The following is a 24,598-nucleotide window of genomic DNA, read 5'->3' as shown; positions in this document are numbered from 1 at the left end:
TTGTCCAAAACCATGAAAAAAGTCATAGTATAGTATGTCGTCCAAAATAATTAAAAAAAAGTCATAGTATAGTATGTTGTCCAAAATAATTAAAAAAAAGTCATAGTATAGTATGTCGTCCAAAATAATTTAAAAAAAGTCATAGTTTTGTATGTCGTCCAAAATAATTAAAAAAAAGTCATAGTATATAGTATGTCGTCCAAAATCATGAAAAAAAGTCATAGTATAGTATGTCGTCCAAAATAATTAAAAAAAAGTCATAGTATAGTATGTCGTCCAAAATAATTAAAAAAAAGTCATAGTATAGTATGTCGTCCAAAATCATGAAAAAAAGTCATAATATAGTGCGTTAAAAAAAAGTCAGAAAAAACACCATGGTATCGTATGTCAACAAACGTCATAGTAGTCCAAAATTAACAGCACAGCCACTGCACACATAGCTCAGGACAGCAGTCACCGCCTCAACCCACATTTCACACTGCTTCCTTGTGGACACCGGTACGGGACACTCCCCTGGAAAAAAATCAAATTCAACAACAGCTTCGTCCCCAAGGCCATCACAGAACTAAACAAAACTCAAAAACGGCAGTGACGTGTAAATGTGTAAATGTGTCTGTGTTATACTGTATGTTATGTGTTGAGAATCCATGTACTTGTGGCAAATGTATGTTGTATCTGTGGGGTATGTGTATATGTCGGGTTGGCAGTCAAGATGTATGGACGCGTGAAGAAAATTTTCCTAATAGGACAAATAAACTAATTTTATCTAATCTAATCTAATCTAATCTATATCATAAAGTGTCAGAAAAAAAGTCATAGTATGGCATATCAAAAAAATGTAAAAGTATATTATGTCATTAGAAGGATATAATATAGCTATACTATGAATTACAGTGTTAAGTTGTTGAATTATGATTAACACATAATCATTAATACATCTTTTAACATTGCCCAAATATAACTAGTAACATACATTTTCCTTTCCTTTTTTATTGTTCCTGTTAGAGGTGGGGATTCTTCTGTAAATGATGTTTGGTCCAAAACACAAATTGAACTTCATCCAAAAGGTAATCCTTATTAATTATAGTACATAAACCACAGTACTGCTGAGGTGCTCCAGTCATCACTCTCACATAGAGAAATGAAATCCCAACTGATGGCAGCTCAAAGCTGAGAGGCAGATGGTGGTTTAATCATGACTGACGCAGACACAAACAACTCCTCTCAGGTGACCTCAGATATCAGGTAGACTGGTTACACCAGCTGACAGATACAGTGTGTAGGGGATAACTGCCCTGAAGGGACTTTTAATAGCTGACAGTGGTTGTACACAGTGGTTCAACAAACTATCAGTGTCCTGAGGAAGGCTACTCCTGGCTAAATTCACCATGAAAAGGTAGTGAGTCCAGCCTTATGTGGCAGTTGGGTCACCCTTTTTGTACATTTAGAAAGCAGATTTTGACGACAGATTGGGCAGCTGTAGCTCAGGTGGTGGAGTGTGTCGGCCATTAAGCGTAGGGTTGATCAATCAATCTGTGGCTCCTCCTGTCCACATGTCAAGGTGTCCTTCAGCAAGATGCTGAACCCCAAATTGCTCCTGATGTGTCTGTATACTGGAAAAAATGTAACATTGGACAAAAGTATCTTCCAAATAAATTTAATCTTGTCCAGTTCAACCAGCAGGACAGCAAAGATGACATTTCAACGCAAGTCATTTTAGTATTCTTCAAAAACTTTATTGAACAAAAGTATTTCAATTCTCATCACGTTGTCGGTGATACAGTACCATAGTTTGATCTCAGCGATTCATATATGCACCTCATCTTATTTTGAATATATACATACAGTGGAGACAAGAATTAAATAACAATGCTCAATAACATTCAGATATATCATATAAAAGCTGAGGACCCCGTGATCAACAACACTTCCATTGGTAAACAAATGCACAAAGAAAAAGAAAACAGACAAGGAAAATGTTTGGTAGTACTAGAATATTTGTTTTCATTGTAGACCAGGTGACAGTATATTTGGTTTCTTGACAATATAAGACGTCTCTTATTATAAACTGACCGTTCGTTAAGCCCCGCCCACCTTTGTTACCGCTAGGTTTGTCTAAAGTTACGGCCTTGTGTAGCACTTCTTGTTTAATATGATATTGATAGCAGTTTCGCTACTTAAAATTAGTTTACATTTCTAAAACAGCAGGTGCTTGATTTTGACCAGAGGCAGACAAAAGCAGGTATCTCAATTTAAGCCAGCAGCGGTCGTTTTTGCAAGCTAAAAGAATGGCAACTGTCGCTGTCAGATTGAATTAGCCGTAGCTAACTTGCTGGCTAATTAAAGATGAGATCTTTGGCCTTGGAAGTTAAGCTCGCAGATGTTAATAATACTTAAGATATCAGACCCCAAGATGGCGCCAATGGAGTTGCTCGACTGGAGAATACGCCAAAATGTTTCTAGTTTGCAAGAAACTGTTTTTGTAATCGCTTTTCTTGGCTCCAGGAAAGTATTACAAATACAAAACCACCATGGCTCAACAATTCAGAATGTAAAAAGTCATAATTAGCCATTGCAGTTCAAGGCACCTGTCAACAGTTTTACAGACTTGTCTTTTACGATGGTGGCCTATGGGGAAAAGGCTTTCTGGGCTGTGGGGGATTTTTTTGCTGCAATACCACAGGTGGCCACTAGGAAAAATTGTTGCAAGGCTAAGCAGCTTTCCGGGGGCCTAGGGTCTCATTTATAAACACTGCGTATGCACATAACGAGGCATGAAAGAGGCATACGCCACATCCCACGCAAAAGTTGTGATCTATAAGAATGGACTTCATTGGAGAAACTTTGACACATGCTTACGAACATTTTGGAGATGGGGAATGGCAGATGGTGAGGTGAAAGCCTGATTGTAGAACTGTCGAGTATTTTTGGCGCACGCCTTTTATGGCTTTTGTCCGTATGTACATTTCTAGTATGGATTCTATGCATTGTTTTATACATGAGACCCCTTGTTATGCTCCGTTACTACTGCAGGTAGCAAGTTAGTTAGCTGGGCATGTTAATGATTACATTTTAAGCGGATACACATGCCATTTAATCCAATATTTGTACTTTTATACAAGCTTGAAAATCTCTAAACTCTGCCCTGACGTTAAATGCCTTGTTGACAGATTTGCCATGCCTAGTTACGGTCGCCAAGCTCTGATTGGACAATTGATATTTGGGAAGCAAATCTGTGGGTCTGCACCATTTCTGTGCTGGCAAATGCCTGCAGTGCACCGAGTAGGCAGAGTCTCCTCACCATTTGATGGGTGTCGTAGCCGGCAGATCAGCTGCTAAATTCGAGCAGCGAGAGCAGTGTATACGCCACCATGACCACATGGCTCAGAACTGATGAATGTTGTTCAGGCTTACATAAAATCGTATTGTGAACATTGCTGTCCATGCAGGCAATTATTTGTCGACTAGTAAAGCTACCATAACTTTTGTTGTGTAGGCCAACATTGTTCTTTCAGCTGCCCCTGGCTGAAAGATTACACTCCATTAAAACAGTGTTGTCAGCCCTCACCCTTATGTTTTAAGTGGTGCACCGGCACACTAAAATGGAGCGGACCCTGGAAATGCTAGCACAGTGAAGGCATGGCCCGCCTACTCTCCCTCTGATTTGCTAGTGCTCGTTGCCTTTGTTGGTTGGATTGGTTAGGCTTCGGCAAAATAAGTGGAATTGGTTAGGGTAAAGGTAAGAATGTCAGGGGGGCAGGTCATGCCTTCATGCCTTAATCTAAGATTTGCAAACTTGCAGCACGGGGTTTAGCGAACGGTCAGTATCTATGCCTTGCTGGTTTCATGAATTAGTATTTCCAAATTATTTGTTGACCTATGAACGACTACTTGTGATTTATAAGTGTGGAACTCAGGGCCATCCCTTCTTAGTACATTAATTATTGAGGTCTCAGTCAATCACTAAATTGTGAGTTTTTGGGGTATAATGACACTTTTCTTGCAAAACAGTTCACAAAGATATATTCATCTTCGACAAATACTACACCAGAGGAGGTACTCTTTTATAGCTGTATTCATTCGCAGGAGGAGATCAAAGTGTAGTTACCGAAAAGATTTATTATTATTATTTATTCTTCAGTCAGTATCCTCATGTAGCTACAGACACATACTGGAGAACAGAACAGGAACATGGTCAACGTGACACAATATAAAGCATGAGCATAGAACTAGCAACGAATGCCAAGTATGGTGAGTGCAGTGCAGACCTGGAGCCAGTAGTATGGGTACAGGGTGGCACATTTGGTTACATTGATAAACATTCGAACTCTACAGGAAATCAGAGGTCTCCCCTATTGCAGTAATGCTCCCCCTGCTGCCTTTTAGAAATATTACAGGAAGTACTGTATCCAGATTATTAATAACATCAATACTAATGACAGGGCCTGTGAACTGGAGATGGAAACAATTTGACAAAAATGAGAGAAGCCACAAGTTCAAAAAGGGAGAGAAATCATGTAGAGGAATGATAGAAATAAGGAGAAAAAGGCAAGAGAGTGATTCTGGTCACTTTGTGAAGTCATTGAATGAAACGGCAGACCTCCAGAGAGGAACTTAAATTATCTTAAAAAACAAAGTTAACTCAGGAACAAGCATTTCTTTTTTAAAATAAACAAACAAAATAAAACAATGGCCAGAACTTAGACAGGTAAGGTCCCTCAGAGGCTCGAGTCCTCTTTGAACTTTTAAACGTCTGTCCTTCTGTGTGGATTAAGAGCAATGGTGTAACCTACGATGTGCGTGGTAGTAGATGAACATTATGCATGACATCAGAAGGAGAGCTCAACCCCCAACAAGGCCTCGGGCATTCTGTTAGCAGCAGATCTGGTCACTGCACATGTTAGCACACCCAAGAGACAGAGGCTTATTGTGCACTGTGCTGTACATGGAGGATGTAGCTGGGTATTTGCTGACACAGTGCTCGCCATCTTACTCGGTTATAGAGCTAGAACAAGTTTCATCAGATCGCCACTGGAGGGCGACAGATGAAACTGGATGGAGTACAGACGCCACAGCGAGAGGGTCCAGAGCTAAGGCTTGAGTTAAGACAGTTAGGGGTGGCATATGTGTGTATGAAGAGTGTGTTTGTGTGCGTGAGATCCAGTGTAGGTGTGAGGATGTGTGAATCACAGCAGCGCTTTGACCAGGTACAGCTTCTCTCCGTGTTCGCTGGTGAAGATGGGGGCTTTCTTGTAGTGCTCCACAAGTTCATCAATGGAGTTGAACTTGCGCTGGCCGATACAGTACACTCCATCTAACTGCTGCACTTTAAAGTGCTTATTCTTACCAGCCGCCTTCAGGGACACAGAGAAATCACTGGGCTGAAAATACAGAGGGAGACAGTTAGAAATATGAGAGAGTGACAGCAATACACATAAAAATTGAAAGATGGACCTCTTCACTCCAGCAGGTGGCAGTATTCTCACATTTAAAGATGTGGGACTATTACTCAAACTGCAACATGTAAAATTTTGGACTAAAATAAAAATAATAATAAAAAAATAACTGCTCTGAGCAGACGTGCTAAAATTAGGTAATCACTTAAAAGCTGCTCTTAAAGGTTACTCTGACACTTTAATGCAAGTAGGAATGATTGGCTTGATACATATGTGTCATATTCTTCACTCTCAGGAATATTAATTTGGAGTCACGTTTTTAAACGCTGATCTCTCTGATTCTACTAAGATGTATTAAATATTCTCCTCTGCCTCATTTCTTCCTGCCTTCCTAATAAAACACTGCCATGACTTCACCCCACAGACTCACCGATGACTCGCTGTCTCGTACAAGGAAGTCGCCCTCCTCTCCTCTCTCGTTGAGTATACACTCGGCCTGGTGTCTGGTGATGTTGCCGTAGTACCAGTCCCTCCCAGCAAACTTCCCCGAGCGTGCCGGTGCCACGAAACGGTTCTGCGGGGAGCTCGACGTAGAGGAGGGCAGACCGGGCCGCTCGTCCAGCACCACCACATAGTTTTTAGGCACCAGGCCCACCATGCCACGTGAGTTCTTACACCTCCACCACTCTGGGTCGTTCTCAGGCTTCTCCACCACCTCCATGACCTCTCCCTTCTCAAAGTTCAGCTCTTCCTCTGTCACAGAGCTGAAGGGGTAGAGTGTTTGAACCAAGTGGAGCACTGCGCCGCGGCCGCCTGCACGACCATTGGCCAGCAAAGTCCCTTGAGAGCCTCCTTGGTAGCCCTGTGAGGAATCTCCCTCCTCTCTGTCATCGGCCCCGCCGAGGTCCTCCAGGACATAATTGGAGGGAAACCAGCCCACGCGGCCTCCCTGGCTGCCCCGCCACCAGCCGTCACTACACTTCTCCATCACCACCACCCTGGTGCCCTTGACCAGGGTCAGCTCGTCTTCCCTCTCTGCTGTGTAGGCAAACTTGACCACGGCGGGGATATTGAGGTCGTAGATCCTTTCAGCAGCTCCTCCTCCGCCCCCGCTGCCATTGGAGGGGTACTCTGTGTCTGAGCTTGGCGTTGGGGAAGCATCGCGGGCACTTGTCTTCCTCTTGGTTTTTCCCAAACCTGCAGCATGGTCAGAGACAAACAAGAATGACATGAAAAATGTTTTTTTGTATTTTCTCATTTGCTTTAAATGAACTTTAAACCCACATTTATTGATTTTTTTTGGCCACAACTGTAAACACAACATTCACACATTCTCAACCTATAATTTAATACGGCAAACTTGTTTGCAAACAGCTGCTTATTTCCATGTTCAGCACACATGGAGCAGCATTAGCATTCATTTGGTATCAGGCAGGTCTAATATTCATTCCCTTTTTAGTTCTGTTTTGCTCTCCCAAATGCTTCACTATGTTCACTAGCTATACACTAATTTTGTCTGTCTGCCCTTTGATAATGCCACCATACATTACTGTGCACACCAGAGATTTTTTCCACTGAAAACAGCTGTCTGATGGAAGTGGTAAGAGTGAACCAAAACAGTTACATTGCAAGCTGTAAAATAAAACCAGTGAGCTGAAGACACTCCGTAGAGTTGATGGGAGCTGCAGAGACAAGTGCTTATTCTCTCTGGGTTTGTCACTACAACCAACTCCTTTCACAAGCAGTCATTTGATCCGTTGTTATTATGAAAATATTGTAGCGGCTTTAAAGGAATCATATTTTTTGAAGTGGGGTTGTATGAGGTACTTATCCATAGTCAGTATTACCTACAGTAGATGGCAGTCAGTGCACCCAGAGTTTGGAGAAGCACGCAGGACTACTGCCATGGAAGAAAAGTAATTTACTGCTGTGGATGGGCACAGCAGCAAAAAGTATTTTAGTCACCTAAAGAGGACATCCCTTTCAAACAGGGGATGGAAGCTGTTATATCACTCTCTTCAAAGTCACCAGACTCCTTTGACAAAAACAGTAATTTTACCTCCCAAAACACAAGAGCTGCTCATCTACCACTGCCTCCATTGGTTAGTTAGGGTGGTTTCAGACCTAGAGTTGTCTCCTTTGGTCCGAATCAGGGACTAATTTAGTTACAAACTTGAATAATTGCCTAGAGTTGGTTCGTGTCCTCGCAACAGCATTTATTAGCGAACCAGATAAAATGCCTTGCACGAGAAAGCTGCTCTTGATTGGTCAGAATTTCCATGTGGGAAAAATCCAGCAAGTAAGCGTTGAAGAAGAGTCCACTTGCAAGATAAATGGGACACTTTCTAATGTCACAATGGAGGGACAACTACGCAGGTTGATTTTAGCGCTGCTCATCGTGGACTATATTGCTGTCATTGTTCATTTTAGTCAAACCATACAGTTTGAAAACAAGGCGCGGCTCCAACTAGAAAACAATGTTTTGATGCATTGGATGTGCTGAATGTGCATATTAAGGCAGTACAGGAGGAGGTGCACATTAATAATCCTCCAGGACTGTAACATGCTCATGTTTAACCCAAACAATGTGTCATGTGACTGCAGTTGGTTCAGCTCGAGATCGGAACACGTTCTCACCACAAACGAACCGCACCAGAGTTTGTTTGTAACCAGATCGAGACCACCTCTTCAAGAAGGTCTCGGTGTGGTTGTTTTGGTGCACACCTGAGTGTGATTGATGTGCTCACACCTGCCCAAAGGAACTGCACTTAGGGGGCAAACAAACTTGATTTTGATTGAACCAACCAAGTGGCAGGTGTGAAAACACCCTTGGTTTGTGTTGTTGTGTGACTTTGGTGTTTTAAAGGGTTAGGTTGGATTTACCAAATTACACAATAACACAAACAAACCAACAGACAGAGGCAGTGGTAGACCAGCAGCTTCCGTGTTCTGTGAGGTAAAAATTGTGTTTTTGTCAAAGGAGTTTGGTGGCTTTAAAGAGAGCATTGGTGGGTATAATAGCCTCGCGTGACCAACCTCCCTTACTTCGGAATGGGAGTCTGAGGACATTCGTCTTTCGTTTTGTAATAGAAATGGGCGGGGATATCCAGACCACGTGACGGCGTTGCCATAGGTACGGCACGCTGTAAATCCTTAATTTTTCCAGTCTTGTGGACGGTGCAGCTCTGCAATATAGCTGAATCAAATTAAATCATATACATTTTAATCTCCTTTTCTGTTGTACAACAGAGAACAATTCGGGGAACAGCAATTCCGGTGTAGGCGGATGTAAGGCAAAGCTAATCAGCCGTTGGTCGAGGAAATACGGCGTACACGGATTTGGATCCAATCACAACACTACCGCTGGGAGCCAGCGCTAGTTCTATTACAACTTTCCTATGGGAATGTCCAAAGATAACAGAGTCAGCCAGTGTGCTGACGTCATCGGCGTCTGTGTAACTATGGGTATAACTGCTTTAGGTCCCTGTCAGAAAGAACTGCCCCTGTCCAAAGCAGCACATCGCTTAGCTTCCATGGTGGTGCTCCTGTCTCCTTCTCCAAACTTGGGGCAAGCCGACTGACAACTACATTATGTAACAGACTGACTATGGAAGATAATAAGAACCACATACAACCCCACGTCAAAAATTCCGAACTATCTCTTTAAACTTGAAACGTATGCTCCAAACACATTAGGGCAGTGGTGAAAGGCTGTGAAGACTGAAAGCAGGTTTTAGAAAGCAGGGAAAGGCCTGAGCTCCGCAGGGAGAGGAGGCAGTTTAGGTCAGCAGGAAACTAATTGAGGCTGCAAGTTGCACTCATGGGCCCTCAGAAGCATGAAAACTACTTTAGAAATAGAGGATACAGGATATCCTATGAGAGACCTCAGCGGTGAAGGACAGATCGATACTCCTGATAATAGAATTAACACAGAGGTGCACACATCCACTTCACCGAGCGCCCCATGTCCTGTTACTCATACACAATGAAATGAAAGCTCGTTATCTAGTTGGTATTCTGTCGACACTATCTCTACGCCATATACACATCTATACTAATCAAAAGGCTGAAAATAGGTGGTGTAGACAGGGAATGAAAAGTGGAGCAGGCACCATGGGCTTGATAATGACAAGCACAGCCAGGATCAAAGTCTCCGCCTGTCTTACCTGTCTTTGACTTTTTCATCCATGTACTTTCAAAGACGCCTTTAAACATGTGTTTGCACACTTCAATGAGCCCTTAAGTTTCTAAAGTATCTCAGCTGAGCGTAACCAAGGAGGTCTCCTCTCCAAATTCATGTTAAAATAATAATGATACACTACGTGACAACATTTAAACCACTCACTTGACAGTTGAGGCTCATGTGTGCTACTAATAACTGGAGTGAGTTTCTTGACAGCTAATCACCCAACTTCCCCTCACAGAGCCCACTGAAATGCCACAGAAATGTCATTGCAGAATACAACATTTACATTGTTTGGGAAACTGCTAGGTTCACACAGAGTAGCATGAAACTTGTTGGCAGAGGGGAGAGGAAGAGGAGGGGAGCTGTGAAGAAAGACGAGGAGTCCCTTGGCAGCTGTTTCTCACACAAACAGTAGACCAAGCACATCAGAGGCCACAGCTGACAAAAACGCAAAGAAGAAGGATGAGACAGGAATATCAAGCGGATCATGTTTATGGATAGTGTGCATCCTACATATTTGATAGCTTTGTGTATCTATATGTGTGTGTGTGTTTGTGTGAGTCTGCATTTCCTGACTGTGTGCCAAAGACAAAGGTTGACTTTTAGACCTACTTCAGGTAGTCCCTTAGGAAAAGTAAGATAGAGTGTCGCCGTCACTGGGTTAAGAAGAAGGACACACAAGAAGGCAGCAAACACTCACTCGAGCAAAGTGAGAACACTTAAACACACACACACACACACACACACACACACACCTTTCTTCTTCTTCACTCATTTCCACTTCAAGGCATTGGCCTGCTGGTTAGAGCAGCAGCCGGCTATATACCCTCCTCCCACACATTCGCTCCCAACGTTCACCTACCACTTCATCTTGTGGGGGGAGACGAGATTTCCAAGCCCAGAGGACTTCAACTCAGAGGGAAGTCAGTTGATGAAAGCAACGATGACTGCATGTTGCAGCATATTGCTTCACTACATAGCTTACAGTGGAGGGCAGTTGTGTAAGTTACTGTAATAAACGAGTGCACACAATACCAAACCACCCACCAGTCACGTTTAAGTGTTTGGAGTAATGAAAAAGCCCATCCGGGCCCTTAAATGAAGAATCAGCACTGTGTCAGCGAGTGCTGTGATTTAAACGAGTACTTTGAATGAATTACAGATAAACTATGTGACCCTAGCAGTGATGCACTGTTCTCAATATTCTGCAAGCGCCACAGGGTGATAATCTAATGCATCACTGTGTGTAAAACCAGTAAAACCTGCCAAAACGCTCCAGGAGACAAATTACATTAAATTAGAACTAGAGACAATCTTGCGACAGGATCACTCTGCTCGCAATACACAAAGCCTTCATTTTGGTCTCAACCACATTTCATTACTGCATCTTGCACTGTTGTGACACTATGGCAGTGACAAAATCTGTCCCCAAACAGACTGACAGACACGTAAACACCTGGCAGAATACTCAAAACCACTTCTGTTCTGCTACTGTAGGTGTCAGCAAGACCACATTTTGCCACAAAGACACACACAGACTCACAGGGTGAAAAGAATACCAGCTGTCTCAATGTCATTGCGACTGGTTATAAAAGACGTGTCACAAGAATTCTCAAAGTATTGGTTCAAACTGCTACGGAATTTTAAAAAAAGAGAATATTTTGGCATTTTGCCTTTATTAAATGCATTTTTTTTATAGGGCGGCACGGTGGTGTGGTGGTTAGCACTCTCGCCTCACAGCAAGAGGGTTGCCGGTTCGATCCCGGGCGTGGGAGCCCTTCTGTGTGGAGTTTGCATGTTCTCCCCGTGTCAGCGTGGGTTCTGCATTTATGTTGAGATACAGTTGAACAACATGCCCACATAATGCTAACATGCACATGTTAAGCCCTTATAATATTTACCAAAGTCACAATCTACCCAACAACTTAGCATGCTAATATTTGCAAATTAGCACTTAAGTTGAGCATAAACACTCACTGGCCACCTGTTCAACTGCCCATTAATGCAAATAGCTAATCAGCCAATCACTTGACAGCAGCTCAATGCATTAAGGCATGTAGACCTGGTCAAGAAGACCTGCTGAAGTTCAAACTGAGCATCAGAATGGGGAAGAAAGGTGATTTAAGTGACTTTGAACGTGGCATGGTTGTTGGTGTCAGACGGGCTGGTCTGAGTATCTACTGGGATTTTCACACACAACCATCTCTAGGGTTTACAGAGGATGGTCCGAAAAAGAGGAAATATCCAGTGAGAAAATGCCTTGTTGATGCCAGAGGTCAGAGGAGAATGGCCAGACTGGTTCAAGATGATAGAAAGGCAACAGTAACTCAAATAACCACTGGTTACAACCAAGGTCTGCAGAAGACCATCTCTGAACCAACAACACGTCCAACCTTGAAGCAGATGGGCTACAGCAGCAGAAGACCACACCAGGTGCCACTCCTGTCAGCTAACAACAGGAAACTGAGGCTACAGTTCACACAGGCTCACCAAAACTGGACAATAGAAGATTGGAAAAACGTTGCCTGGTCTGATGAGTCTGGATTTCTGCTGCCACATTCAGATGGTAGGGTCAGAATTTGGTGTAAACAACATGAAAGCATGGATCCATCCTGCCTTGTATCAACAGTTCAGGCTGGTGGTGGTGGTGTAATGGTGTGGGGGATATTTTCTTGGCACACTCTGGGCCCCTTAGTATCAACTGAGCATGATTTAAACACCACAGCCTCTATCTAATCTGTGCTACGAAGAATTAAGGCAGTTCTGAAGGCAAAAGGGGGTCCAACCAGGTACTAGCATGGTGTACCTAATAAAGTAAAAATAATTAGCCTGATAACTTGGCTGAGTTGTGTGGATTTAATGAGCGCTACCCATCACAATTTGGATGTAACTTTAGGTGTTAATGTTATTTCCATGGAGTCTAATGTTAGCTCGCATACTTGTTATTATTCAATTCCACACAAATGATGTTACTGATGTTAGCGCTCTGGGACTTCTCATGTTGCTGATGATTGCAACATGAGCTACACAACTAAAGTACCTGCTGACTTACCATTAATATTAGCCCCTGATGGTTCTGTTTTCTTAATGCTAAGATATATTATCAAGGGTAATACTGTCATAACCATGATGTCATTTAAAAAAATAGTTTTGGATTTGTTTTGGAAAACGAGACAAAATTGTATGAGTAAATTCAAGATGGGTGGAACATCTGTGATAGTTTACCTAATCTTAACTCAGTGTTTATTATCTGACTCCATTTCTGAATGAGAGAATTAGGGAAGAGCGAGGGAGTGCTTTTACAGCAGATTGAGGGATGTGTGAGATTTTTTTAAGTGCCCTGAACTGATGTCCCTCTTTCATTAACTTAGCATAAGTGCAATTACATTAATTCTAGGGTAAGTTTTTACCTACATCCTCGAGCTAAGGTCAGCTGTAAATCTACATTCTAAAGCATGCCCCTGGACCTCCTCAGGGGTTCGCATCTGTTTAACCTTTTGTGCCCCTGATGAGTTTGCTTGCCCAATAGTTGGCAAGGTATTTCAGTTTGGACCAAAGTGGTGGACTGACTGACTGACACACAAACATTGCATCTCTAGAGCTATGACAACAGCATGGCTAAAAAACATGGAAAGTAAGTATTATATGCAACAGAGGTCACATGCCGGAATCAAACTGGGGCTGTGCTGATACGCTGCACTTGTCTTCGATCTCTAGGCAACCTCACAAATCTCAAATTCTTAACAAAATATACTTACGGTAACTCTTGTATAGGGCTGGGTGTTACTTAAAAAATTATTCTACCAGTATCCTTTAAAAGATTCGGATACCAGTAGAGTATCTGAATTTATAACTGTAATGTGAATGAGGTGCCGAATGTTTTGGCGACATCTCGGGATGCTTAACTGCCAACTCCATCAAAAAAACGCGCGACTTCACTACACCCCACACCACAGACTGTATGTGTTGCGGCGATCTGCCCGGAAGTGTGACAGCGGCCGTGCTGCTCCGTGCCCGTAACGGCGGGCGCGCGTGATGCTCCACGGTGCGCCTCAACAGGTGAGAGCAATCAGTCTAATTAGCAGCACACGCCATGAGCTCAGAACAATAAGCGACACACCAGTCATTCGGCTGTGTGCAACGGAGCTGAGGACAGCAGAAACATTCACTAAAGAAGCATTTCACAGATCAAACGCATGGGAAAAGGACTCAAACCAAAAGGGCTACCGGTAAGCTCACGTTAACTAGACTGTGGCTGTGACTCTGGCTGTGTTGAAGTATTGTATTTGGGCAAATGAACTGTGCTGTCTGTTATTGATTTGGGTTTAACATTGTTTATGTGGGTAGAGTTAAAGTTAGCAGTTGTGATTGTAATCGGCTAAAATATTTAGATACTTAATTTGTGCCTATTTCTTTGGGTTACCTACCTTATTTATCATAAAATATTTGTTTAATTTGTAAAGCAAATAGTGGCCCAATTAGTTTGCTTAAAACCTTGTTTAAATAGATAAATTAAAGTGCACAAATAGGCTAGTATTTAAAATATAGCAAATTTTGCTTTATTAACATTTGAAGGGAAAATATTTAATTTATGTATAAAAATAAAAGTATTTCTGTTCAAAAATGGTTGTGTTAAAGTCTACAGTAAAATCAGTTTAAAATACTTGATTTCATTTAAGTTAAAAAAATGAGTGTTTAGTTTAAAATTGTGATAGAAATACATGTCATATCTAAAGTCTGTATGAACTATACATCTGTATAAAATGTAGGTTAAAACATAAGGTAAAATGGGTTAATTTAAAAGTAAATGGTTCTAAAAGTAGAACTAGGTTTCTGTTTATTCAATGCCTAATTTTACACATTACTTACCTGGATTGATTTATTGAAATAATAGGTAATGCGTGTTTAAAATATACTTACCTTTACCTAATTAAATGCACTTACCTGAAAAATGTGTTTAAATGTACTTACCTTGTTTGATGGAAAATGCTGAATTTTATTCATATTGGTTTTATTCTTTTGTGTTTAATGGTTTTTCACCTTCCTTGTTACTGGTTAAATAAACCGAAGAATGAGTGAAATCCTGTGTCTGGTCAAGTCCTTCCTTTTTCAAGCGTGGGAAGCCATGGCATTTTGAATACACTTGACAGTATGGGTTGCCAATGCTGCTGCGGGAATGTGAGCTCTGCACCAGCGACAGTTGTGAGCGCTTGCCCAGCTGCACACAAACCATGGCAGAGCTAACTGTTAGCATCAGCTAACAATACCTAACAGCTATTAATGGGTTTAACAACAGAGTTGAGCCATTTCCGTGTCGGTGTGTGAGTTTGTCGTGACCCTTTAGTGGCTACTGATGCTAGCTACTGTTGCCTATGTTAGTTTGTGCTAAACGACCTTGAACTGACGGCTCACGGAGACAGCAGCAACGTTGAGTTTGGGCTGTTTAACAGCAAAGTGTTGGATGTTAGCCACTGCTGCGTTAGCTTATGCAAAGTGGGCAGATGAACAACAGCAACAGAAAGTATGCTGGTATGCTGGGGAGTCGGGACGGTCTGGGATTGAACCACTGGGACAAAAAGGATCGACTGCAGGTATTGTTTGACTGGAAGACATTTCGATACTACTTCATACTGGGTTATTTCGGTTGATACCTTAAAGGTATCAAGTACAGATACACAGCCCTACTATGTATGAATAATCAAACAATGTACCCCTGATAGCTGCTACACCCCAAGCTCTGTTAAGATCATGAGGATTCTGGAGGCGTCAGTAGAAGTCTAAGCTCTTATTAAGGGCTTTCAAAGTACAGTAGACCTCATTTTATGCTTTACACAGCCACACATTACTGCTCCTTTTGCAGCTTGTTTAAGCAAGAAACTGTGCTGTTTCACTCAACACTTAAAATCACTATGTTTATTAGAAAGTACTGGGTAAAATGGACTGCAGGGATATAATGCTGTTTGACCTGAGGACTGGACAGAGTGCTTTCAAGCACCTCACACTCACCCACGCACACTCACACTGCGACTGCAGTAAAAACGAGTGGACAAACATCTAACTTCCCAGTTTCTTGTGCTGATAAGTACTGGCCCAGATTCAGCAATGAGTAGGACCTTTGCTGAATTCTTTCACCCATTACTGTCTTTATTTCCTGCGAGACGAAACTGGGGCACAAAGCAGCATGGAGCCATTTACAATTCAGTTCTGCTTGCAAGAATGTCAATGATACAACCACATTAAAGCAGCCTAAATAAGGAGGAGCTGGAGATAACAGTGATCACAGACTATCTGCGAGGTCCATAATCACAATGTGGACTTACTGAAGAGAGAAAGAGAGAAAAAGAGCCAGGCAGGATGAAGTAATCACGCTCTCAACCAATCAGAATCTCTATTCAAGTGTGTGAGTAAGTTCCATTAGCCCCTGACCTCACCTATTGCTCATCACCTCATCATGAAAATGTTCTCGCCTATTGGATTTGATCAGGCTTTTAACACTAAAGAGCTACTGGCTGGAAGCACACTACTTAGACTCAAATGGAACTAGGCCATAATGTTGGAGTCGATATATAACAATGTCAGGGGCAGGGAGGTAATCTATCATTTCAGCACAACCATTAGGCTGCTGATTTCTCCACTAATCAATCTACTGATCATAGAAAAGACCTACAGTGACATAGAACAGGGCTGATGGAGCAGTGTGGACGAGGGGGAGATGCATGTTGTCTGAACACAATGAACCCTGGTGAGGGTGACAGTGGCAGGCTGTGCCACGCTGGCCCACATAAAGCCGCAGAGTTTCCCCGAGGGCTGGTATCCACAGAGCCGAGAGGAATCAGTGCATTAGACCAGACCCCCCTCAGCTCCCTCTAACCAATATTTCTGCCTCTCAGGGTCACACAGTTACTATTTTTATTACAACTGAACTTCTTGATCATTCTGTCTTGTTAGAATCCCTACCACGCTTCTATTTTCTCCCCCATGTCCACTCTCTTTCTCTCTCCCTCTTCTACCAGCCTGACTGATGCTAGAAATGTCCAAACAGATGAATTTCTGTGCCAGGCTCCATCCTGCTCTTTTCCTGCGACAAAAAGTAGAGCAAGCTGATCATTTTAATCTTAATTATGTCATTCTTTACTTGAACGTCTCACCAAATCTTCCCAATTTCGCACACATTTTTAACTGATGCCATCTCATTCTGTCACGGCTGCTTTTTGCCGTCACCTCTGTGGCATCAGCAGTCTACAGGTGATTAAGGGCTTCAGTAGACCCAGCAATTTTGTGATCCTTCCCTCAAATTCAAAATCATAAAAACAAATTAGATCACAAGCTGCTGGGAAGCCTTATGAGATAATCTGTCTCACTTTCAGTCATAATAAATTAAACCAATTTCTCGATGCCTGAGTGACATAAACAAAGATGTTTTGAAGCCGCGGCTGAATGCTCAGAGGCAACAGCTGCACCAAAGAGCTCGCCGGCAAATATCAAAATAACAACGGACAAGATAATTGTGTTGGGAAACTGGTAAAGTCACTGCTTATTGACTTGTGGGGGAGCGATGTGTCATACACACACTGCTACTACTACTGCAAGGCAAGCTCTGGTTTATGCACAAGCTACTGGGTATAAATTACGCTCTAACACTTAGGTGTGTGTACATGTTTCTATCACCCTGTAACAAATGAAACATGTATTTTGACGACCTGGGAATGAGACTCAACAATAAGGTTGGGTACCGAATAGGGCTGCCCCCTAATAGTCAACCAAATGTTAGTCGACCATAAAGGTCATTAGTTGGCAAGACTTCAATGGTTGCTTAGTCACAGAAAAAAATGAATAAATAAAAAATAAAACAAATGTGAAACTCAGGAGCTGTGCCTTGTCAAAATAAATCAAAACCTATATGACTGGACCATGTGGGAATTTATTTGAGGAGACAGACACAGGAAGTGGCCATGCTCAGCAGTCAGACAGGAGTCATGTTACAAACCAATCACAGCCGACAGATATCTTTCCCTTCTGTAAATATTCAGTCTGATAAATATGGAAAAGTTGATCATGTTAGTGCAGGGCTACCCAGAGCTTTACATCTGTCCCAAGGACGATAGGCCTCCACACTTATAAACAGCGCTGGGAAGAATATCAGCTCTGCTCTCAGGATTTCAGATAAACAGGCTATGATACGGTGCTTTTTAAGGTTGCTAAGCAACCTCTGACGCAACCTACAGCTGCGTTCTTGTAAGGTGGCACAAAACAGGCACAACAATAGGGCCCAGCGTCCAACCTCACATTTTCCAGTCAGTTAAAGACGTAACATGTGTACAGCGCCTAATTTCCAGGGCTGCGACCTGCGGTTATTCCACAGGCTAGTTAATAACACGTCGGGCAGGAAATCCAAAGTGTGGGATCATTTTGAGAAGGTGATGGATGAGCCCAAGGTGATATGTAAACTCATCTTCATTGGTCGACTACAAACATGAAGTATCATCTGAAACATGGGAGTAGCTACATGCCCGTTAGCCACTTAGCACAATCAAGTACTGAGGCGTCTTAATTTGACAAGTTGTGTAATTAAAGATTCATTGTTTTGTTTTTGTTTTAAACCAGGCAGCCTATTTTGAAACGTGCATCATATGTGTATTCTTTGTTTCTCTGAAATTACATGCTGGTCCTGCTTTACTAGTTGATTGTGATGGGGGTGGAAAGTTATGACACAAAGATGACTTTGTGAAGAGAGACCTTTATAACTGTCACTGGGTGCATATAAAAGCCATCTCTCCTATGTAACCATTTAATTTTCCTAGATGCTTAATATCTTTAATGATGGCTATAAAAGAACAGTAGCTTATTAATAGCCTGTTTAGCTTTTCATGTCTAATGCCATAAAAGTAAAAATAACTCTTGAGCTACTTCCACTCATAATATATGCACTGATAGCCCCTCTCATGAGTTGGAAGCTATGGCTGCACACATGGTCTAATGTATTCAAGTCATGACTGGGGACTGAGACAGTGTGCTGACAGCTGAGAGCAACGGCCAACTCAACAGGATCCCTGGAGTGCACTGTGACAGCTCCCAGCAGAGACACAGTGAGGGAATCATTTCACTTCTGAGAGGATTCACACATGCATGCACACAAACTGACCACTGTTTGTGACCACATCTCATCTCCTCTACAAGGAAGCACGAAGTACTGTAACGGAAGAGCAGAGATTTCCACTTCCACTGAAAACAGTCTACTAATTAGGACTCTAATGGTTGGTGTATTCATACCAAACTGTCAGGGTACAGGGGTCACGGTCTGTTGTACAGAACAGCACACAGAACCCATGTATGTAGATTGAGGCTTGTTATGTCAAACCGCAGTTCACCATTGGAGACTTAAAGCTGCATGCCATTAACAGCATGTGCTGAGGTTAGCACAACAAGCTGATTGGTGTGTGAGTCAGTCACACCATGGTGAGCACCACAGGCGGGAGTAAGTCACACATTGTGCAAGTTACATGGAAGTCTCAAGTCTTAACCCTGAAGTGTCAAGACAGTTCCAAGTTACTGTCGTGACAATCAAGCAAGTCACAAGTCAAGCCTTATATCAAGTCAGGTCATATGAAATTCTGATTATCTTATGAAACATTAGCTTTCTAGCTATCGTCTGACAGATCAATAAGCTAATAAGTTAACTAAAAGACCTCTGTAGCTTCCTTTGTGAGTTTTGTAGTTACGGATGAAGGTGGTTGTTGTAGTGGTGATGTCACAAACTTTTGAGCTGTAGACCTTGAATATCGCTGCTCGCATACAAAAAATCTATATATCTATATTTATCTATATCTATCTACATATATAAATCAACAGGTGATTTCCTTCTTTTACTTCTTCTTTTTTTGGCAAAATCCTCAATGACTGAGTTGTTTTTATTTTACACCTGGACCTTTATGCTCTGCCATTTCTCCTCTAATCATCACACTGTAACCTGTGACAGGCTTTATGATACCATAACTATCGCACATTCACAGATATGTATTTTTTGTGACTCCTGTGTGCACATGGCAAGAGAGAAGAGGGAGAGACACTGTGCAGCAAGTCACTAAAAGAATCTTAGAAGTCCATGGCTGTTCATAAAACATTCAGGACGCCACAGTTTATTCCACACTACTGAAGCTGCTCCCCTTTTTGGAACCACCGCGGTGTCGGTAATAATTTCGCTATCAGCCATGCATGTTGTTGCCGTGGTTAACTGTAAGACGTCAAATGTCAACAAGTCGAAATATTGCGAGTATCACAAGATGAATTTTTCATATGGTATTGAAAAACATACCAGTATTATCGTGAACGAGATGATATGGCACACCTCTAGTCTCAAGTCACGGACACCAAGTAAAAGTCTTTTATCACTGCTAGTCAAGCAAGTCTCAAGTCCTCAAAAGTCATGTGACTCGTGTCCCCAACCTTTGTCGAGCACAAATGTGACACCAGAGCTGGAAGTCCCGCCTGCGGTTTTCTGGTCGGCCACACCAGCAACAGAGATAGAGTTGTGTTTAAGACAAGGACACCTTGTCAGCCTTGCTACACCGTTGTAGGGTCTGTGAATGGAAACACATCCAACATGCTAACGCACGTTCAACGGCATGTGTTGATACCCAGGATGATAATGTTTGGGTGCTTTGAATGTTTAAAATCAGCCAAGGCAAAGCTATTTGTAACACTCCTCCTGATGCACAAGTTTAATTTTTTATTAATAAACAGATTTTGTATTTTCGATTTCAAAGCACAACAGATGCTTTTCTGTTTTATAGCCTGTGGTGACATATTGCCTTTTGGAAAAGTGCTTATTTGGTGTTCATACAGAGTATTACAGAAGTGCTTGAAATATTCCTTGTTTTTATAATGAAAATAGTTTATCAAAGTTGCCTGTGGGCAAAATGTTACCTCAGTCCCCAGCAAGAGGATTGTGGCATTTGCACTACCGTCTGTTCAAAATAAATGAAAAGAAATAGATCCCTATGCTTTCGGTTCTTTTTTTCGAGCTGTTAATTTTGTGTTCCGTTAACACCCCTACTACTCACATTAAACTCAAACACACAGGCGACCTTTTAACCTCTAAGCAGAGTGAAACTAAATTATTCTTCTTACCCAGTGTGTCTTTGATGTTCTTCACCAGTGAGCCTTTCTTCAGGCTGTTCTTGCGCTCCACGTAGTTCGATGGCACGTACCCCGTTTGGTTGGCGGCGTTGCGGACACGCCACCAGGTCTTTGAGTCGTCCAGGAGGAAGAGACGCTCATTTTTACGGATGTCAAGTTCCTGGTCCTGCTGGGCCGTGTAGTCCCACTTGGCTACAACAATCACCTCCTCTGTCATCTTTCATGGAGTCCTCCTGGGGAGAAGAACAGGACTGGGGTCAGACAAGGAGTAATGCACTTCCATATAGAGGTATACAGCATCTGCAAAGTGATTACTAGCATGGGAACAATTTATAACAGGGTAAAGATTACAAGACAAGTCACTTATTCTGGTTCAGATGACCACTTATGGGGCAAATAGGTTCATCATGGGTACCTGAATGAATTAGTGATGAATTTATTAAGAAATACTGTGTGTGAATGACTTACTGACTAGATTCAGTAGATAGTATACATCTCAAAATGAACACAAAGTTATCCTTGAATTCACTGATGATCTGTTGTGCTAAATAATGAATAATACTGGGCATAAACCTCAATACAAGACTGCCTACCAAAAGTATTATTTGTCTGTAAATGTACTAATAACTTTCAAGTTTCAAGGCTATTCCAGAGCTGAGGAGCAGCTAGAAAACACCCTGTCCTCGACCTTTTTCTCCACTAACAGGTCACAGCCACATATTACCATGGGTGAATCTGAGGGGTCTGGTGGTGCTACAAGGGGTAAAGTTCTCAGATATATGTAGGGGCAAGACCATGGAGAGACTTGTGGACAATTAAAAGGATTTTGAAGTTTATCCAAACAAGAACACTAACAATGTTAGTGCCAACAAGCACTAAAATTCTGCGTCTGCGTGAGAGGAAAAAACTCTCCATACCAGCACGCAGCTATACTCTGTATTCATCATCAACAAAGGAAAACCAGAAGATCGACAGGATGGATTCAAGACGGTAGTTAGCCAGTTAGCACATTAACAACACAACCTGATGTTTAAAGAACAATAACATTTACCGTGTAACAGTGAACAACAGCGCTAACACTTAGAAAATGTTTTTGCCAATGAGCATAACGGCTAAAAACATAATCTTACCTAATATAAAAAGTTTGTTTTGATTTCACACTCTTGACTTTAGCCATTTTGTTTACTTTCCTCACTTCCATTTCTCGCAGTCTAACTGCCAATCAGAGGGATTTCAACCACTAACTGAAGCGGCCGAAATAAAAGCAGTCAAGGACTGACAAGTGCCAAATGCGTGGGACATACCGCAAAAACTAGGGAGACAGATGCTAGTCAACGGCACGACACTGACCAACAGCTGGGCGTCAACTTAGTGTGCCAGGGCCCTAAGGGATGCAAGGATAGTGGTGATGTGGTCTTGTTTCTTGGACTTTGCCAATAACTGGGCAGCAGCGTTTTGAATCAGTTTTAAACAAGAGATGGTGGCATGAGGATGATAGGGGGAGTTACAGTAGTACAGCCTGGGTTATATTAGTGCATGAATGACTGGTTCTAGATCAGAGGCCAGAAAATGCCTAATTTTGGAGAAGGCTCTAAGTTGGAAGAAGCTGGACCTGACAACATACTCCACCTTCCTGTTAAAACTTGGATCACCATCAAATATAACAGCCAGATTCTTAGCGTGTGGTTTGATGTAGGCGGAAAGGTGACTGAGGTTATGGGCAGTAACAGTGGCATGGTGTAAGAGGCCAAAAACTAGGATCTCTGTTTTGTCCTCATTTAAATGCAGGAAATTATGAGCCCACCAGTATTATTCCTAACGAACAGGATATATTCAAGGTGTGTGTGCAAGGCTCAGTTTTGCTGTGACAAGTGACAAGTCATTACAAATTAATCCATATCCATCCATGCACACAATTTTTAAACCGCTTATCCCAGCTCACATTGAGTATTAGACGGTTTGCCAGTCCATCACAGAGCTAAATTACATAACCTAGACCTAAATATGAGTTTAAAGTTGGGGGAATAATCAGCCCCTAACTGGCACTAAAACTGATAAATCCTTGGATGAAGATTATGGCAAAATCCACATAATCGTCTATCTGTGTGACAATTATAAAACATATAGGACCCACATGCACAACACACTCCTGAAGAAGATAACAAGTGACTGTTTCAAACACAATAAGGCCAACAGGTTTCAGGACAGTTGCTCTAAAATGCAACATTCGAGCCAAAAAAAGCCCTTTTGAAAAGGTTTCTTTGGTCGTGAGCAGCACAAACACACAAAATCAATTTATGTGCTCATTCAGCATGCTCTCTCTCTCTCTCACACACACACACACACACAAACACACACTCACAGAACCTTGCCTATTAGTTTTTGAGACAGACAGTGAGCGATTACACGCTCTATTTCACTGGGCCTTAGGTGAGGTGATCTGACATGGGTTTGTTAGACCACCTTAACTGCTGAGGAATTACACGAATCTGTTCACAGGACAGCCACATGGGAAAATTGTCTATTTAGGAACATGCATGAAGGGATCTGGAAAGTTCACTCCAATTTAGTTTCTGCGAAAACCCTTTCTGTGACAAAAGGCGTCTCACGGTATGAGAACTATCCGAGCAATCCGGTTTATATTTAGCTCAGCGCCGAGTTAACAGTCTGCAGCTGGAAACAAGATCACAGGAATAAATAAAGGCAGTAAAAAGGATGCAGATGAAAAGGCACTCTCTATGAGTAATTTTAACGATACAGGATGAATAGTCGTGTTTTAAAGTCTTTATGTCTGCAATTGCTCAACTTGAAAAATCAAATAAAACTGTCTATTGTGCATCTAATCTTGAATGAGGCGATCAGGAGCTTTTGTGAGACGCTGTGATTTATGGCAACAACACGCTTCAGGAACTGACACTTAAATATCGCTACAACATAATTACATGCAATAGATAATTTTCATAGAGCTGTTTAATAATGGTGCTAGGTTAAGATATTTATAACATTTACTGTTTCCGTTGCAAAAATAGGTGAACGCGAAAAAATAATATTGATATCTTAAGGGAAAAAAAGCAGGTGGGCAAGTCTATATTTAGAATATGTGCACACAAATACAGATTTTTTTCCACAGACTAGACATAAGGAGAGAAAAAACACACACACATTTAAGATGCTGGGGGATTGTATATTCCCTGACTCATATTGTCATTTCCATTTTATTCTTTAATGAGAGGGTAGAGCACAGATAAAGCGTAACCACAAAAGAGAATTATGACTCATGAGAAGTGTAGCTGCACAAATTAGACCGTATAAAAAGATTCCATTACTGGTGGAAAGATTGATATCTTCTGTGTAGGCTACATTTTATGAAATGCAAATGGGAGCACTCTGCAGCGCTGCCTGTTTTTTCAACCCAAGATATTCAATCCCACTTCAATTAGGCCACAACCACGGAGACAGCGCAGCCATCGCTGAATACATTCTTACAGTTATAGTCACAACCGAGAGCGGGGCTGTGTGTCGCTGCATGAGAGTGTCTAATAGCAGCTTTCTATCTCTACAACAAGCAGTAAAAAATTCAAGTGCAACAGCTTGCATAGTACGACGCCGCAATTGTGAATGTGCCTCTGCTTGCCGTCACTAAAGCTGTCAAACTGGATTTCTTTACAGGCCAGGACAGGGACAGCAGAGGAGGGGAGAGGAGGCAGAGGAGGAGGGAGTTGTGAAACGCACCACAGAGAGAGTTTATGTCAAGTTAACCATAACTTACTCAACTTTCTATTATGTGACAACTTTTACTGCAGCAACAAAGGTAGCAGAGGGAAGCTGGTGGTAGGGTCAGCTCACCATGCAGGACAAGACAAGAAAGGCAGCAGCTGTG

General features: G+C 42.0%; 1 protein-coding gene across 1 annotated transcript in view; it reads right to left on the bottom strand.

Moving 5' to 3' along the window:
• Positions 1-1,714: 1,714 nt before the first annotated feature.
• nck2a (NCK adaptor protein 2a) overlaps positions 1,715-24,598 on the bottom strand; it is a 57,966-nt gene continuing 35,082 nt past the window's right edge. The window contains exons 2-4 of the mRNA XM_050048496.1: positions 20,710-20,951; positions 5,827-6,593; positions 1,715-5,381 (exon numbers count right to left, since the gene is read on the bottom strand). Of these exons, the coding sequence (XP_049904453.1) occupies positions 5,187-5,381; positions 5,827-6,593; positions 20,710-20,935 (1,188 nt within the window). The 5' untranslated portion in view covers positions 20,936-20,951 and the 3' untranslated portion in view covers positions 1,715-5,186. The remainder of the gene's footprint in view (positions 5,382-5,826; positions 6,594-20,709; positions 20,952-24,598) is intronic.

This window comes from Epinephelus moara, chromosome 7, assembly GCF_006386435.1.
Source record: "Epinephelus moara isolate mb chromosome 7, YSFRI_EMoa_1.0, whole genome shotgun sequence".
In the NCBI taxonomy this organism is placed as follows: Eukaryota; Metazoa; Chordata; class Actinopteri; order Perciformes; family Serranidae; genus Epinephelus; species Epinephelus moara.
The sequence above is the reverse complement of the archived record's forward strand: the minus strand, read 5'-3'. Positions and strand labels throughout refer to the sequence as shown.